Source organism: Alosa alosa, chromosome 8 (genome assembly GCF_017589495.1).
Source record: "Alosa alosa isolate M-15738 ecotype Scorff River chromosome 8, AALO_Geno_1.1, whole genome shotgun sequence".
NCBI lineage: Eukaryota > Metazoa > Chordata > Actinopteri > Clupeiformes > Clupeidae > Alosa > Alosa alosa.
The window spans coordinates 10810891-10828674 of record NC_063196.1 but is presented as its reverse complement, the minus strand read 5'-3'; the positions used below and the strand labels follow the sequence as shown (position 1 = coordinate 10828674).

At 45.0% G+C, this 17784-nt stretch overlaps 1 protein-coding gene across 1 annotated transcript in view; it reads left to right on the top strand.

Annotated features, from left to right (window-relative positions):
* Positions 1 to 605: 605 nt before the first annotated feature.
* The window catches only part of pinx1 (PIN2 (TERF1) interacting telomerase inhibitor 1), a 32715-nt gene continuing 15536 nt past the window's right edge, over positions 606 to 17784 (top strand). Inside the window, exons 1-6 of the mRNA XM_048250431.1 lie at positions 606 to 664; positions 1036 to 1145; positions 1376 to 1468; positions 2145 to 2226; positions 3060 to 3152; positions 9047 to 9129. Of these exons, the coding sequence (XP_048106388.1) occupies positions 646 to 664; positions 1036 to 1145; positions 1376 to 1468; positions 2145 to 2226; positions 3060 to 3152; positions 9047 to 9129 (480 nt within the window). The 5' untranslated portion in view covers positions 606 to 645. The remainder of the gene's footprint in view (positions 665 to 1035; positions 1146 to 1375; positions 1469 to 2144; positions 2227 to 3059; positions 3153 to 9046; positions 9130 to 17784) is intronic.

The window sequence follows — 17784 nt, the reverse complement described above, 5'->3', positions numbered from 1 at the left end:
GCAACCGGCCAACAGCAGCGGCAGAAATAACTGGCGCACACCTGATATAAGGTTGATTTTCTCCAGACTGGATTGCTCAAAAATGCTAAAAATGTACCTGAAATGTTCAGAAGGGTTTGAGGAGCATGAAAATGTGCCCGAAATTCACATTCCTAACTCTATAGAACCAAGACCTTAGCATATGTGGTGAAATTCTGAGCTATGCCCATAGACTTCAATGGAGCAGTCGCTGCCTCTGCTCTGCATAAAGGGGGATTTTGACCCCCCCTCGTGCGATCCGGGTTCCCGGAAGTGGCTCCTGATGAAATATCTTGCTCCGCCTTAACAATCTTTGGTTTGGGGACCACTGCTCAAGAGCCTCTCCTTCCATCTACATTAATTGATACTACACCGCCCCCTTGTGTTTTTACAATGACTTCGGATCAACAAAAAGTTCCGAATGTGTATTTCAATGTCACACACAATATTTCAAGATACATTTCTCATTTGTAGAAATCTAATATCTATAATATAAATATCTAAAATGTGAAATTACCACCCGTCCCCTCTCTGATACAAATGATATTAGAAATGATCATATTTATTTCTATACAGGCAAAGCCAAGGCACCGTCGTGAATCGCCTCATGTGTTCAAGGACCTCAAGATGGCCATGCTGGCAGAACGTGAGTTTTATTTCTGTATTACAGATAGATAGATTAGATATATTGTGCAACTTAATGTCACATTAGTGTCTCATATAGAAATAGTATGTGGGTGTAATTTTGAGATATGTACTTTTTAAATGAATTGACACATCCAGACCACGACTGAAACACGTTCTTGGGTCGGCTAGTCAGCTAGCAAAATAGCTAGCTAGTTCTGCCTATAGTAGAACTTTGTACAGTAACTTGATTGTTTTAAATGTTGGTAAATTGTCTGACCGACGTAAAAACGTTTTTGCATGGATAATGTGATTAAAATATTCTTTGCCCTGTTGTTCAGTTCTTTATTTAAAATCGTAAACAGATATAATCTAACCTCAATGTGTCAACAGCCCGCAGAAAGCAGAAATGGTCTGTGGATCCTAGGAACAGCGCCTGGAGTAAGGATGACTCTAAATTCGGCCAGAAGATGCTGGAGCGAATGGGCTGGTCCAAGGGCAAGGTAGGTACCAAACTCACATTATGATGAAGAACAACGTCTCAATGCATGGTCACCAGTTGCATATGTTTTGACAACCCACGTGTTATTGCGTGACTGTCAGTATGATGGCAACATACGCGTGGAGTGCAAATGTTTCTTTACATTTATTCATTTTCCTCAAATTAACATCTGTTTTACTCTAACCCTACTCCAGTGTTTGTTTACAGTTACGTTTCTCGTGTGTATTTTAGGGATTGGGGAAAACCGAGCAGGGAGCTACAGAGCACATCAAGGTGAAAGTAAAAAACAACAGCCTTGGCCTGGGCACTAGTACCAGTAATGAGGTAAGATCTCTGCTCAGGAACGAACCATTCAGGTGCAGTCAGCGATTGTACGCGATTTCAAGCCTATGATATTTTTTTTGTCAGACTCAGTAAGAATGTCCCCATGACTGCTAGCCGCCCATTCCGTGAGTAGGTTACACTGCAGCAAAACCCCAGTCTCTGTAGGCAGCCCAGGGGGGTATTCCAAGTATGTAGTTTAGTGACAAACCTGGGTAAGTTAACTCCGACTAAGTGGTAAACCTCCTACAACAAGAGCCCTATGGCATTGTTTTGTTAGGAGAATGAAGGCATACAGCTCTTCTATTAGGAGGTTTACCACTTACTCTGAGTTAACTTACCCAGGTTTGTCACTAAACCATGTACTTGGAACACCCTCCAGGCCCCCAAAACTGGAAACAAAGTGGGGGCAGCCTGTCCCACAAACAAAAATGAAACCATGCATGAAGGTTCTCTGGCAATACTGAAGGGAGGGGTGAGCTACCTCTCTGGTGTGTTTTGTTTGGTTATTGGTTAAAATATAATGCATGTTGTTTTGGACAAAAGCGTCTGCTAATAAATAGAAATATAAACATAAACAAAACGACTTCCTACGCAATCGCTGACTGCAACTTCAATAGTGTTAAGTAATTGGATGAAGCTGACAATCCTTGTGGGTTATTTATGTTACACATTGTAGGATAATTGGATTGCACATCAGGATGATTTCAATCAGCTTCTGGCAGATCTCAACAACTGCCATGGCCAGGACACCACCAACGGTACTTAACCCATTACTCCTAAAATGCCTGCTAAAAACGCCTATAGAATCCTATGGCATTCTAGACTAAATAACCTTATTTCCTGAGGGTTGATGTTCTGAAAACATACTAAAAATTGTCAACGTCTATCAAAATTTAATATCTAAGCCTCTGTAGCACCTAGAAACATGAAATAAAAAACATGCTGCGTTATGCAGCATCTAGCGGGAGGGTCAATGTTGCGCTACGCAGCATCCAGTGGGAGGGTCAATGTTGGGTCATGCAGCATCCAGCACGAATGGGTTAATGTGACACAAATGCTGTCTGTTGCACATGTCTCAGCCAGATAAAGATAATGAATTGTTGAGTTCTATATCCATGTAGTAGTTTCACACACTAGGTGGTGCTGTTGCACCTTTTAACATTCATTGAGATCCCCTGAACATTTGTGTGTTTCTGCAAAGCTCGAGAATCAGTGTTTCTCAAACCTTTTCAGACCAAGGACCACTTGATCAATAAAAAAAAAGCCTCACGGACCACCTAGCTAAAAAAAAAAAGTAGACCTACTTCAACAGTAAATTACACAATAGGCCTACTCACTGAACCACCTTGATTGTCTTTGCACCTTGCTTATTGTGTCAAAATTCATATGATTTAAACTGGCATGCCTTACATAATTCAACTATTCAACCCAATACCCCTTTAATTTATCCATTAAGACTTTGAGGACAACTCCTTTAGGGGATAGGGGGATGATGTAGTGCTCGTTATGATGATTCAGTGTGTGTTTTTATTTGAAATCTCTAATTGAATAGGTGTTAAACAATGTAATCACTCCATTGTGTGAATACCAGAACCTGCACAGGAGGACAAACAGGAGAACTTCAGCCTGGAGCAGAAGTCCAAGTCTTCCAGGAAGAGGGTACACTACATGAAGTTCACTAAAGGTGAGTGTGACATTGGACTTCCCCAAGAGGTGTGTGTGTGTGTTTGTGTGTGTGTGTGTGTGTGTGTGTGTGTCAGGGTTTCCGTTGTCCGGTACCGGACATTGGCCGGAAAAAAAATGAAATGTCCGACAAAATTAAATCTCTCCTGTCAAATTGTCCGATTGAAATTGGCTATTAATCCCGTCCCCTAACGCAATCTGAATTTGAGAATAAGCCTTAATATATAAGCCTATATTATACATCCTCTGGCTATGTTTTAAAATGAACAGGCTCTACCGTTTGAAAAGTAAGTTATTAAACAACACGCATAGCCTATGCTGTATTTCAAATAGGAAGCGCACGCTTAAAACGTCCATTTTAAACAACGAACAAATGAGTGAGGCGGTTCAAACATGGCCAGGCCCAGGCAGACTAGCCTTAAAAGTCTTTTCAGAGGCCAGACACGATGGATGATAAATTGTTAACGTCTGAAGCCTCAGATGTCTGGTCAACTCCAACACCACCAGATAAAAAGCAGAAGTGTCGGGCGTATGTCGGAATCAGTGACATTGGAAGTGGAGTTGCGGGGGGTGCGGCCGCTCCAAGACACTGTCATTCTCCGTGTACACTGGACATGCAAAGTGTTCTTTACCCAAAGCATACAGTAGGCCTATGCGTTCTCTGTCTATGATCTGCAGGGTTAGGGCCTCCTCGACGAAGCGATTACTGGTCGGCGGAAAATTTCTGGCACAATTAAACGGTATCATTGAACCGCGGCCGAAAGAAAAAGAAACTAAACATTTCCCAGAATAGGAAACATTTCTTAATTTATTGTTATCAAATAAAGAGGCATAGCATTAGGGGGTAGTGGTGTGAGCGCTCATTCTTGTGTGTGTGCATCTGTGTAAGCTAAACAGTCACCACTGGAGATAACGTGGGTAGCAGCAACAAACAACGTAGCCTTTTTAAAATAACAAACGATGCGGACTCCTGCTGTCCATGAAAAGATACTGGCTAGATCTTGTTAGGCATGTTTAAGTTAGGCTAATGAACATGTTGCATTCTATACAGCCTGATTATGTCATTATTTAAGCTACATAGCCTGTCTCCAGTTTTCCTCAATTTGACTAATTAAGAAGGGATAATAGGATATTTGACTGGCATATCATCAAAATGTCCGGAAAACGAAACCTCAAAGTGATCGGCACCCTTTTTTTCTAGCGGAAACTCTGGTGTGTGTGTGTGTGTGTGTGTGTGTGTGTGTGTGTGTATGTGTCATCTCCAGTTTTAATGCTATCAATACCCACCAAGGTGATGTGGTAACACTACCTGAACCATGTTACTCATGAACATATGCCTGAAGTTCTCAGTCACTGTGCTGGAATTCAGGCGTTGGCCAGGCCTCTGAAGATTTAAAAATAGATAATTACATGTAACCGTTGTGCACATTTCTGATGGCTTCAGGCACAGACGTTTTCCTACCTGTAAGACCTGATGCTATAACACAGCGACACATTTGCTGTCATGATGACAAAGGGTAGAATATGGCAGCAGTCCTATTATGTTGTCTTGTGTTGTATGATCGTTTGAAGCACCTCTATGATTTTTCAGGTATTGTGTAGATAAGTGGTATGAAGGTTATGCAGATGTATTAAAACATGGCATTGGGAATCATGATAATAAACCTCAATTTTAGCCTAAATATTTAGAAAAAATTGATTCCTAAAATCTTTGTTATGCTCTTGATCATACCCATTAAGTTAATAATTAGCTTAATATCAACCAGAGGAATTCAGTGAAAATGTTGTCATTTTCCATCCACAGTGCTTACAGTAGGTGGTGTTGTAAGAGTAAGTGTTTAGTGCTTGAGTTTTTAGTGAACCCTTGGATATCCTCCTTTGGTTTCCAGCTGTTGGTCTTCTGCTCCACTTAACCATGTCGTTCTTCGGTCATGGGTCAGAGCTCTCCGGTCAGCTTAACCACTGACCCGAGACAGAGCTGGGGAGTTGAGTGGGCTCTCGCCAGGTCATTTACTTTAGTGCTCTTGAATAAGGTAGTACTAGGCACGTCATATGCTCTTGACCAGGTGGATTAGGTCACTTACTGCAGAAGGGGTTGACTAATTTATGGGAATACCACCACGTTTTAATTACCTGAGTCATGTTGATCAGAGACTTTCAGTTATGTCTACAGAAGTTCCAGACTTCCAGACAGCTCCTCGCTGTGGTCACTGATACCATCTCTGCTTGTAGTTATCATGAACAAAAACACTTGATGTTTCTTCACGTTGCTGCGCTGTTTTTCCATAGCAGTGTGGAATGTGGGGGAAAGTGTGCTTGTCCCTTATCACACCCAGTAAGGACACAACCACACACACAAAAAAAGAAATAGAAAGCGTTTAAAAGCACCACTTCCTGTTTCCTGCGCGGGCCGAGGACGGTCGCTTTTGGGTGCACGAAATGGCCTCAATCACCGCCTGATGGGCCTCGGAGATAGAGACCAGACGCTCCCTGTCAACGACATCTCCCCCTTTCGCCTTGATTTTTTGTGATCTTAATTTAGCAGGCCAGAGGAAAAGCTGTGTGTGTGTGTGTGTGTGAGAGGAGAGGGGCCTGAGAGAGGATGGGGATAGTGTGTGGAGTGGATAGGATGGATGCTCCCTGACCCAAACTTCACGCTGTGAAGAGGAGGGATGGCTTTGTCCCCAGACAACCCCTCTGAACCTGGCTCTGTGACCTTAGCTCAACTCATCGGACACCTCCACCTCACTTGCATAATGTCAACTTCTTTTTCCCCATGTAGTAATAACATATAACAGTTGTGAAGAAGATAACTCCTACAATCCACATGCCTTATTCATGTTAAAAAGGCTTTTATTTAACTTGACTGACACTGTATTTTACTCCACCAGTTGAGCATGACTTTTCCAGTGTGTTTTCATCCCCATTGGATATGTTGGGCCCAACAGAGTTATTTTATAGTCTTTCTTTGTCTAACTGTGTGTCTGGGGGTCTTGAAGATAGAACATTGCTCTACTTGTGGATTGCACAGTTGCAATGACGTGTGATCCCATCGGGATAAGTTTCACCTGGCAGAGTTACCTTGTCTTGTCTTGCTGTGTGGGAATACTTTGCAGTCACCTCACCACCACCACCGCCCCCCCGAGTGGCCGAGTCCGTGAGGGCGTATTCATGGTATTGGATTTCTCCTGGTTACCAGCTAGCGCTATGCGATGCCGCAAATTGTCTTTCCGTTGGCCTGTGCCTGCAATATCCGTCCCTAGGCGACGGTTGCCAGGTTAATGCGAGTAATGGATTTATCCAGGCTAAACCGGTTACATGTGAAGATGAAGAGGTTGCCAGTAGGCAGATGCTACTTATGCCTTGCTGTCTGCCACTGCCAAGGGTAGGTGATGGCATTGCTAGCTCTGTGCATTCTGGTTTTTCCGAAGCAGACGGTAATCCTTCTCCAGTAAGCGGACTATCAGGGCTTGAGTTTGAGATGGCATTTCCATGCCCATCAAATACCAGCTTTTGGGTCACAAGGTTAACATGTGCATGGTGCATATTAGAACATATATCAGAAATATATCCTTTACCCTCAAAGGCAGAGAGTTTGTAATGTAATGTCTGAGTAAGGGCATCTGTTCTCAACCCCCCCCCCCCCCCAAGTTGATTGTTATCATAGAACTAGAGCGGTAGAAAGTGCATACGCAGTGTTCAATGGGGACCTTCAGTGTAGTTACTAAGAAGTAAATGAATGCATCTTTATACCTGCAATTTGGTAACAGTTTATTAGTGTACCACGAATACTTCACTGATTATGTTAGAACTCAAATTCTGCCTTTTACATTGTTCACTGAACATCATCTTAACCAAACTCAACCCCTAACTCTAACCTTAAATTACAATTAAGAGCTTTAAGAGCCCCCCCCCCCCCCATAATCTGAGAACCAATGTAGCACTATGTGGCACTATCTAAGTATGACTCATAATTTTTGAGTGACATTTGATCATTAGTCCCTCCATTGATGTGTATTCTGTGGTTCACAGGTGAGGACGCTTAGTTTTTGCATAAAAACGTCCATTCTGTTGTTTCTAAAACTCTGCTTCTGATGACTGGCCCTGGCTGACTCTGGGCATGATTGATGGCCTCCCTGTCTCTGTAGAAAGGCACGAGTCTCTCCAGAACTAGCCCTTTGCTCGCTCACTTGCTCTTTCGTGTGTAAACCAGTAACCCATTTTTAATTGGCTGCCTATTCATCAACTGATAAGCTGCTGAGTTAAAGCAGAATATCGAGCACTCCCCTGCATCACATGGCCTGTTTCGTTCCCATTTCCAGGTGGTTCATCCACCCTTAGGAGTGTTGATTCCTCATCATGATGGATGCAGACTAACTGTTACAGGATGTCCTGAAGTTTGACTCCATCAGTTAGCGCTATTAACACTCTACTTGTGTTTTTCCGTTGAACAAGATGGGACGATTGCTGAAATCTTTTGACAGACACGGCTTTATCTGTCAACAATTTCCATGTCATTTTGGGAGCACGTTTGATCTTGGCCCTATTTTCTTGTATGGGAGCCAGTTAGTTTGTTGGTTGTCAGATTAGCTTGTCCATCTCCTGAAAGTCTCTGTGATTTTGCTAAGCTGGTTTGGCCCGTGTTCAGTTGCGCCTGTTGCCATATCACCTGTCAACCTAACAACCCTCACCCTTACCCCCACCCCCACAGGTATCCCTTAATACCTGCTCTCTCTTGGCTCAGCAGTGCAGGCCAGGTAGGGGCCTTCCATTGGCTGCCAGCCATTTATGTTAGCATATTATGAAGTAGCGAAAGAGAGTAAGGGGTTGGTGTTACTAGAATCTACATTTCACTCACTCTTTTTAGTTAATCTGTTTATGTGGAGTGTGAGAAGGTCAAGTTTTCTTTTTCTTTTTTACATTTTACACCCCCACCCCCCACACAAACACACACACACACCAATTTCTGGCTTGAAGAGGTATGTGTGTGTGTGTGTGTGTGTGTGTGTATATGTGTGTTTATGGGGGGTGGGGGTGTGATGGTGGAACTCCTTTGAGATCAATAGATAGTTTGCATGACCCGGGCTTTTTGTTTAGGCCACTTTGACCCTCCCTGGATAGCTTGGCTCTTTTTTCACCTCCGTCTCCCACCTTCTTCTGGTGAGCTTGTAAGGCAGAGGCGCCCTTTGAAAAAACAGGCAGAAAAAAAATGTGTGTGTATGTGGGGGAGAAGGGGGCTAGAAGCAATAAATAACCAAATGTTATCAGGAGCCGGGCTGAAGGAAGAGGATGCAGCTGGACGAGTGTGACTGGAGGTAGGGAGGCCGAGACGGACAGCCAGCCGATCCTGGAGCCTTTGAGGGTCTGGAAAAAAAAGAAAAGAAAGAAAGAAAGAAAAATAAATAAATTGCGAGGCAAGGTGGAGCCCTCTCTTGCTTCGTTTGTTTTTCTTTTATTGGCTGTTTTACTTCCCCCCCTCCCTATAAGCTACCTCAGTGGCGGTGGCAGCACAGAACGCTGACCCCATCCCCCCCAACCCCCCACCTCCACCCACAGTCTTTCTGCTGCTTCTCCAACACCTTTCCTCTCGGCCCAAGTTCAAAACAGCTGCCTGCTTCAGTTAGGTCTCATTTGTTTAGATTGTGTCCTTTACTCCATCAATCAGCAGCTGGCATGTACGCATTGAAGCAATCAACAACTGACAACACTGGCATTGACGTGTTTCTTCATGTTTCTGCCAGATTTTATTATAGAAGGATCTAGAAATGCGTGGGAGATTTACACAAGTTGATCAAGGCCAGAAGAGTTTTTTTTTTTTTTTTTTTTCCCTTTGGGAAGAGTGTCGTCAGTTTTTTTTTCTGTTGTTGTTCATAAAGTCTTTTGTTTGCCTTTCAGGAAAAGACCTATCCAGTCGCAGTGAAACTGACCTGGCATGCATCTTTGGGAAGAGGTCAAAGCCATCAAGAGACCAAGATGAGGTACGTGACATTGGCACCGTGTACAAAAAAAAAAAGAACGGAAACATTTCCAAACACTCAAAAGCCCTCCCTGAAACACACACACTCTATCATACCCTCACAAACAGAGACAAACACTCTTAACATACCATCACAAACATACGGACACCCATACACTCTTAACACACCTTCACAAACACTCACTCAACACACTCACTCACATACACATGCACACACACACCCCTTTCCTCCCCTCTCCTCATCCGCCTCGGCTCCTCTGCGGTAAGTAAGCAAGGCTGGTTGATTCTCGTGAGGTCATGTGACGACGCCCTGCAGTCACCCGATTAGCCGTGTCATAGCGTGCAGTGCCTCACCCCAACACAGGCCAAAGCCGGACAGAGAGAGAGAGGGAGAGAGAGAGCACTCAAAATCCCGTTAAAGGATTAGTCCCCCTCTCCCTCCCTCCATCTTGAACCTCCTCCCCCTCTTTCCGTCTCTGCCTCCTGAGCTGTTTCTTAGAGCAACAGCCATATCAGGTAATGTTCCATCGAGACCCAATCTCGACGAAGACATAACGCCTCAGGGTGTAATAAGCGCTTAAGTCTGCCCCCTGTGCGTTCATGATGACTCGAGCAAAAAATCCTGGAAGATTCGCTTTGAAACTTTTTTGAAAGATTGCCACAGTAAAATCATTTAGTCCTGAAGGGAACAGGTTGACATCGTCGGATTTGGTCGTGACCGTTTCGCCCCGATGCCAATAGAGGGCCTAGCAGATGACAGCACTTCACTGCTCAGACGGCCAAACGCTGGTTTGGCCCTTAGGTGGTAAACGAGGCCTCACTCGGTTTACTGCAGGGTGTGCTTGTGTTGTTTTAATTCCAGTGAAAGCATTTTCCCAAGACTGTCAGGCAGTAATTTTCTCCTCGTGGTTTGATTTGGTACGTGTGTCATCACTTTGGCTGTGCGGCTTTGGCATGACTTGGCACTGAAGTAAAGACGTTAACGTCTTGGGAATTTACTGCCACCTTTTAGTGGTTTTTGCTCCCATTTCAGTCATTCCAGTCGGTGCCTTCCGCATTTGGTTGTAAACAATACTTACTCTTTTACCCATGATGAAAGAGTGTCATCTCTCTTACCCCCTTCCTCTCTGTCAGCAGGTGCACTTTCGGTGCGCTTATCTTTGTTTATGTTGGGAATGTTGCTAGGCGTTTGTGTTGATGTTTAGGTTTTCAGAGAGCAGTTCAGTAAATTGACATAATTGCAGCTGAAATGGAATCAGAATCAGATATGCTCAAGCGAGTGTCATAGACACCAAAAATCATGGTATATTGGTGTCTCCTGGTGTATTATATCTTGACAATATGATTGCCTTGTTAACATGAACAGGAGTTACCTGCTTCCCTAAAGCAAACACTGAAGGCTGCCATCACTAATTACTTACACATTAAGTAGTAAGAATGCACTAAGTAATAAAAAAACATCAGTTGCACTCCCACATTGTTTTTGATGTTCACATGGTTATGGTTATGGTTATGGTTACGCTTTTGTCCAAAGCGCACATGTTCGTCATTAAGTCGTTTCAAGGCTTGTCAGTGGTGAGTCAGTGCTTTTGCTGTGACAAAGTGACTGAACTCCTTTTACCATTTGTAGTTTAGCGTGAGCTTAGCGCCGTATTCAGACACTCTTCTCCTCCTCCGCCTCAGTGTCTCACTGAGGCCTCAGAGCAAGTTGTTCAACCACCTGGGAGTCTTCCCCTCCTTTCCCTGATGGCCCAGGTGTGGTTGGCGGACCTCTGCTGTTGGGCAGAATCCACCCATCCCATATCATGACGAGAGCAGACACCATGGCTCTGGTTCTCGGCTGTCCATTTCTTGGACACTTGGGCTTGGGGGGCACAGTCTTCAAAAACAGGTCCAGGGGCTCATCGGACCGCAATCACAATAGGCCCCCATTCTCCAGTCCCTGGCTTTAGGGAGGAAAAAATTGGAAATGCAGGTGGACTGATTTTTTTTCCCCCTCTCCTCTCCACCCCCATCTTTTTCTGACTCTTTTCTTTTTTTGTGTGTGTGTGTGTGTGTGTGGGGGTGTTGTCTTCCTCTCTCTCTCGTGCTAATCGTTTTTGCTTGGCTTTATTATTGCGCGGCTCAGGAGGGACTTCATTGACCGGATCGAAAACCGATCTGAGCACAATCACAATGGGCTCCCCAGAGGCCCAGTGGCCCGGACCGCTGGCAGGACCAGCCAGAGAAAGGGCACTTAGACCAGGGGAGGAAAGAGAGGAGGAGCGGGGGTGGAGGGCTATTGTGTGTGTGCGTGTGCGTGCGTGCGCGCATGCGCGCGCAAGAGTGTTTGTGTGTGTGAGATGTGTGTTTCTGTGTGTGTGCAAGAATGATTGTGTTTAGATGTGTGATTTTATGCGTGGGTGTGTAATTTGTGTATGTGTGTGTTTGTATTTGTGTCAGAGAGTGACACACTTGATGGTCTTTTAAACTAGGCTAGGCTAACAGCCTAGCTGAACCCCTACAAGCACCGTGATCTGTTGTGCCTTCTCTGCAGCATTGTTGTGGTTCTACAGTACAACCATTACCAAAAGTCAAGTCTTGACCCTCTAATTTGCATCATTTAGTAAGCTTTATTAAGTACACGGAATCTTCAGTTTTGTAGTTCTACTATCAGAATCAGTCACTGGAAAGTGACTGTTGATGTAGACCATTCTCCACTCTGGTCTGACACGATGCAGTGCCCAAGATAACTCTGCAGGTCCCTTGAGGACCAGTACCCCCTCTGGTCAGCCATTGTGCAGGCAGGTAGGTAGCGCTGTGTGCTTCTCAGTCCTGTGTGGGACAGGCCTGTGTGTGTGTGTGTGTGTGTGTGTGTACACGTGTGTGTGTGTGTGTGTGTGTGTGTGTGTACGTGTGTGTGTGTGCGCGTGAACTGGGGAGGTCTTGGCCGTCCTCGTTCCCACCTCCTTCACCAGGGGTTTCCTCCCTCCTGTGAGCTTCCTGCCAGCCTCTTATCTCTCGTCACAGTGCTCCCTGACACACACACACACACGTATACACACACACACACGTATACACACACGTATATACACACACACAGGAGTACACAAAGACACGCACACTGTCTCACGCATACAAGCACGAACATGCTCTCTCTGTGTGCCTCTCACATAAAGGTATAACACCAGTTCTCACACACGTTTAATACACATACATCTCCTCTCAGATACTTATACACGCAAACATGTGAAATAAGCACTGTTTCTCACTCAACTCACACACTCACAAGCACACACACCCCACATCAAGGCATACCCCAGTGTACCCACAACACACTGACTCTCTCTCTCTCCTCTTTTCCCCTCTTTCCCCCTCAACCCCCCCTGTCTCTCTCTCTCACACACACACACACACACACACACACACACACACACACACACACCATACACACACACACACACACACACACACACACACACTGACTCTCTCTCTCCTCTTTTCCCCTCTACCCCCCACCCTCTGATTCTCATACATGGCTGGCTCCAGATCAAAGCCAGCAGTGTTTGTTTGGGCCCTGGGAGCAGATCAGGCCTCTGGCCCCTTCCTGTTCTCCTCTTCATCTTCAAGGTGATTACCAGCACTTTGTTCATACCTGTACCAGACTATCAAAAAAAAAAAAAACAACATGGAAAAGGTGAAATTTTGTCTCAAGTGGAATCCTGGATGCCTAGTTTTCCTCAGCTTTCTAAATGGAATGGATTAACCTTACAGGGAAGCTGCACCAGGCGCGTAACTGAAGTATTCCGTTCGCAACGCGTAAAAAAGACTGGTCTATTTTTTCCGAACGCATCACGTCTGGTGTAGCTACTTCCATTAATAATAGTGGAAGCTGATTGTTGCAGCAGAGGCAACATGAACGGAACGCTTCAGTTGCGCGCCTGGTGTAGCTTCCCTGTTACCTGTACAGTTTAGGAACAGGAAGTAATCATTACCCAGTTTCCTTTCGGTGCCTTAAGCGGTGCCCCATGCTGTGGCAGCAGCAGCTGTCCATCTACCTGGGCCTACAGATCAGATACACATACACAAAAACACTAGATAGACTGTATACACACTAGATATTCACACACCCTACATACACACCACCACAAACACTATATATATATATATATATATATACACACTCAAACTACACACTAGATTCACAACCCCACATACACACAAGCAACACAGCAGCTGTCTGTCTGTGAACCTACCTGTGATCAATCACTGCTGTCTCCTCCCCTACCACCACACACACACACACCGACCTCTACCAGCCCCCTTACTATCATTAGTCACTGCCCAACAAGACGAGGGCTCGCTGGTCACCGCTCATAGCCGGGTCCGGTCCCGTCCTGCTGCTGGGGACTCACGCCAGGTCTGGCCAGCAGGGCGCAGTCTCTGGCTCACTGGGCCTGGGCACCATATGCCCCCCGGGGGTCCCAGAAGTCTGAAGTCTCTCTCTCTTGCTGTCTTTCTCGGTCTCTCCATCTTTCTGCCTGTCTTTTACGCTCGCTCGCTCTCTCGCTCTCCCCCTGTCTCTGTGTTGCACTGTTGTTACTGTGTCTCAGTCCCAGTGTTCTCTCTTGCCCTCTCTCTGTCTATATGTTTTACCCTGTGTCTTTTCTGTCCTCTGTCTCTCTCTTCTCTCTCTCTCTCTCTCTCTCTCTCTCGTCTCTGTCTGTTAGGCTGCTTTATACTCTCTTGCAGTTTCATTTTTCAGTGCTATCTGTTATACACATCCCCCCCCCTCTCTCTCTTACACACACTCTCTCTCCCTCTCTCTCTGTCGCTTCTCCTTGGGGGTTTTAGTTAGAGAGCTGCAGGGGTGGAGTAAGGTTATGATTTATCACACGCACACACAACACACGCACACACACATACACGCTTTCTCTCTCTCTTTCCCCTCACCCACCACCACCCCCTTCACACACCCCTGCACTCCTCTCCTCTCTCTCCCCGTATCGTCGGCAGGGCCCCGCAAGAAAGAGCCGACTTGGCTGGAATGAGTCTGTTAGGAAGGGGCCCGGGCATTAGCTGAAATAAACCCTCCTGCCGCCGGTGAAAAATGTCTTCTGATTGGCTAATTAATCAGTCAAAAGGGGAGCGTTGCGGCCCGCGACTTGAGGGACTGGCCGGGGCGAGCGCTCAGGGGCCGACTGATGAATGGACTCCCGCCTGCTTCATACATCAACCAAACTTAGTCATTTTTTACCCACGGCTCGTCGTGTCAATGCCGGATCGCCTGTGTGTGTGTGTGTTATTATTGTGTGTGTGCGTGCATGTGTGTGTTTTTTTTTTTTTTTTTTTTTTTTTTCCCTTTTCACCCACTCTTCCTGTTTTCCATTTCCTGTATTTGTGGATGCCTGTCAAACGTTTCAGTTCATTTGCAAGTTTGTAATATTTTTGGCTTTACATGATATCTTCTCGATTTTTGAAGAGGATCTGTTTAAAATTGTACAAACATGTTAGAGTGAGGGGACATTTTTGTACTGTTGTTTGTCTGGTAGACTGACATTGGTTAGCTGAAATTTATGTTGTTTTTTTGTTTTGCTAAAACATCCTCATTGATGTCCTGTTAATTTTGAGTAGCAGCTTACAGTAGCCGCAGACAGTAGAGAACACTACAGGAACCTGTTGCTCATTGATTTTCCAATTAATTTGCCAAGTCAACCCTAATCCAGCATTGCATATGCAACTATAGATGTCAGACCGGTGTTCTTCTTGCAAATGCATATTTTCCATGTGCATGCATGAACTCAAGCACACTCACATACACACGCAAAAGTAAAAGATAAGATTAAGTACTAATACTAGGTTAATATTGTACTTATTGTATTATAATTACTGGATGAAAAATATCTCTTTCAAAAGGACAGAACACAAGGAAGCATTTGGCCTTTATCATGTGCTTTGACATTTCGCTTTGATCTGTCTCACGTTATCTGTGTTGCTGAATGGTTCAGTATTCACTTAAATCCCATTAGCTGGGCCTGTTTTTTTTCAGAGTTATTTCCACACAATACTCACAGAATGGTCCAGTGGATTGTCCACTCCAGACCTGGACCAGCTTAAGGGGCTCCTCGGAGACACCCAGAATCTCCCAACGTTTTTCCTCTCAGGCCTTCCCAACACAACCCCACTGCGCCGTGTTGCGTCGTGTCGCGCTGTGCCCAGGGTTTTGGCACGACCCCCGGCGCCCTCTCTCACTCCCACACCCGCTAAAGCCACAAAGAGCCTGGGCACCTGTGGCCCTGCGTCCACCCACAGCCGCCCACATGAAGGATGGAACGTCAGGGGCCCGCCACATTGCGCTGCTGCTATGGAGACACATGGGGGGTTGGAGGTAACCGTGAAGTTTGAGGGTGTGTGTGTGGGAGTGGATGGATGGATGTTCGCTGGTGGAGGCGATGGATGTCTGGTCGAGTCGGCCGGGTGGGGCTGAATACTTGAACATTTGCTGACGATGCAAAACCGACCTACCCCCCCCTGCCCAGGGTTTTGAACCGAAATATTACAATAGAGTAGAATCAATAACAAAAATCAGAAATCAATAAGAAAAAAATCAGAAATATTTTATTTCCTGATTATTTTGAATTGAGTTCTGTCTAACTATTCACTAGCACAATGGGCCCCTTATTATTGCAAACAAAGACAAGTAAAGTTTTCTAACAATCCAAACCAACAAGGCCTAGCAGTTATTTTAATTAGCTGCTCTAGATGATGTTAAGGCCTTAGTCTTCTAATGCATATGTCTGTGAATCAGAATGTGTAAATAAATATTCTCTTTTTTGAATGTTCAGCTCAGGCTTAGAACATGGACTACTCCTGGAATAAAGACATATTATATATTTTATCCAAAAAATGTCAGTTCCTTTGGCAATCAAAATGATGAAACGACGGAATTGATAAGCAGAATCTGAATCGAAATCTGAATCGATACAAATTGAACGGTACCCAACCCTTCCCCTTCCCCCCGGACACTGTGAACTGGACGTAGCCACACTGGTGAAGTGCCATGCTTGTAACAAGGTGCTGCTATCTACATATGGTACAGTACAAGTGCCTTGAGTATAAAAAACAAAACACTATCATAGTTAAGGTGTGAGTGTGTTAGTCATTCACAAGTCATTTTAAAATTGTGTGTATGTGTGTGTATATATATATATATATATATATATATATATATATATATATATAAAAAAAAAAATTGTCATGTACAAAGATGAGTTTGTGATCTGTGGTGTAGAAATGTTTAGCGGGTACTATGTGAGCATGACACGGTTTGTGACATGTTACCGGTAACCTTAGCTAGCAGGTCCTGTGTTTGTTGTGAAGCCAGGGGAACTCTAATTCGCTCTCGGGTAACACCTAATTGCCTCAAACAAAAGTGCAGCTCCCTGTCTTCCCTTCAATTTCAACCCCCCCCCCAACACACACTCACACACACACTCCCCGTTGACAAGGGCACGTTGCCGCCACCACAGAATATAAAGAAACAAGCCAAATGACTCCCCCCCCCCCCCCGACTCACACACACACACACACACACACACGTCCGTCCTCATCTTTGGCAAGTCATTCTACAGTCGTCCAACTGTGCCAATGTGCTGACATGTACAGATTAGCATTAAAGAAAAAAGAAAAACATAGGCAGGGGGTGGTTGGCGGCGGTTGTGTGTGGCGGTGGGGGAGTAACAGAAATGGCTGTCTCTTAGCTACGAGCCTAGGCAGGAATGCCCTGGCAAGGTAATTACTGCCTGAGGAAGCTGAGCTAAACTGCGCCGAAAGATCTCCAAGCGCCATGGCGGTGTTTTTGCAGGCCTGGGCTTTGCATTTAATCACTGCCTTTTTAGTGTAATAAATCACGGCGGCGAAAAATAAACGGTGTGTCTTCCATCTTCAGGATGACAACGCGAGCGCTTCTAGGGAGGGGGGGGGGGGCAGACTTCAGTGTACAGCAAACATAGTTCAGTCCTGCCCTTTGCATAATCTTGTATCATTTGTTACCTCTACAAAAATAATTTAATCCCGCAAATTTTGAAAGATAAGGAGGTTTCCAACGCATCTGTTGGCCTCACATATCTTACATTGAGATTTTGCTGTTTGACCTTTTTCAGTAAATAGTATTGTGAAAGGAAGCAACAATACACTGTTGTAATCTTGGCCTCCCCCATTCACAGGCTTTGTTTTAAAGAGCTTGTTTTCCTGCTATTACAGGCATGAGTCATGTCACTCTTTGACAGTGACTTGCCAATCTGTCATAAGTTGCACATGTTTTTTTAAAGAACAAAAAAAAAACAACCCAACTCATGGATTTGAAGAGCTGTCTTGTTGCAGGGGAAACCCTTTGGACTTTGCTGCGGGCCCACTTTTCTCTTTTCTTTTTCTTCCTTTAATAAGCCACCCTGAACTGTGCACTGTCTTGCACGGGAGCCACCTGTTTCGTTGTCCACCCACGCTCACTCTGGTGAAGGATGGCGCTGCCGCCAGTTTCCCCCTCATCAGGGGACGGACAGCTGGGTAATCGGGAGGCCCGATCCATAGACCCAGGCCACCACCAAATTTATAATAGTGGCAGGACAATGAGAGCATGGTTTCTGTAATTAGCAGGCCGCCCAATATTGCTCCGATA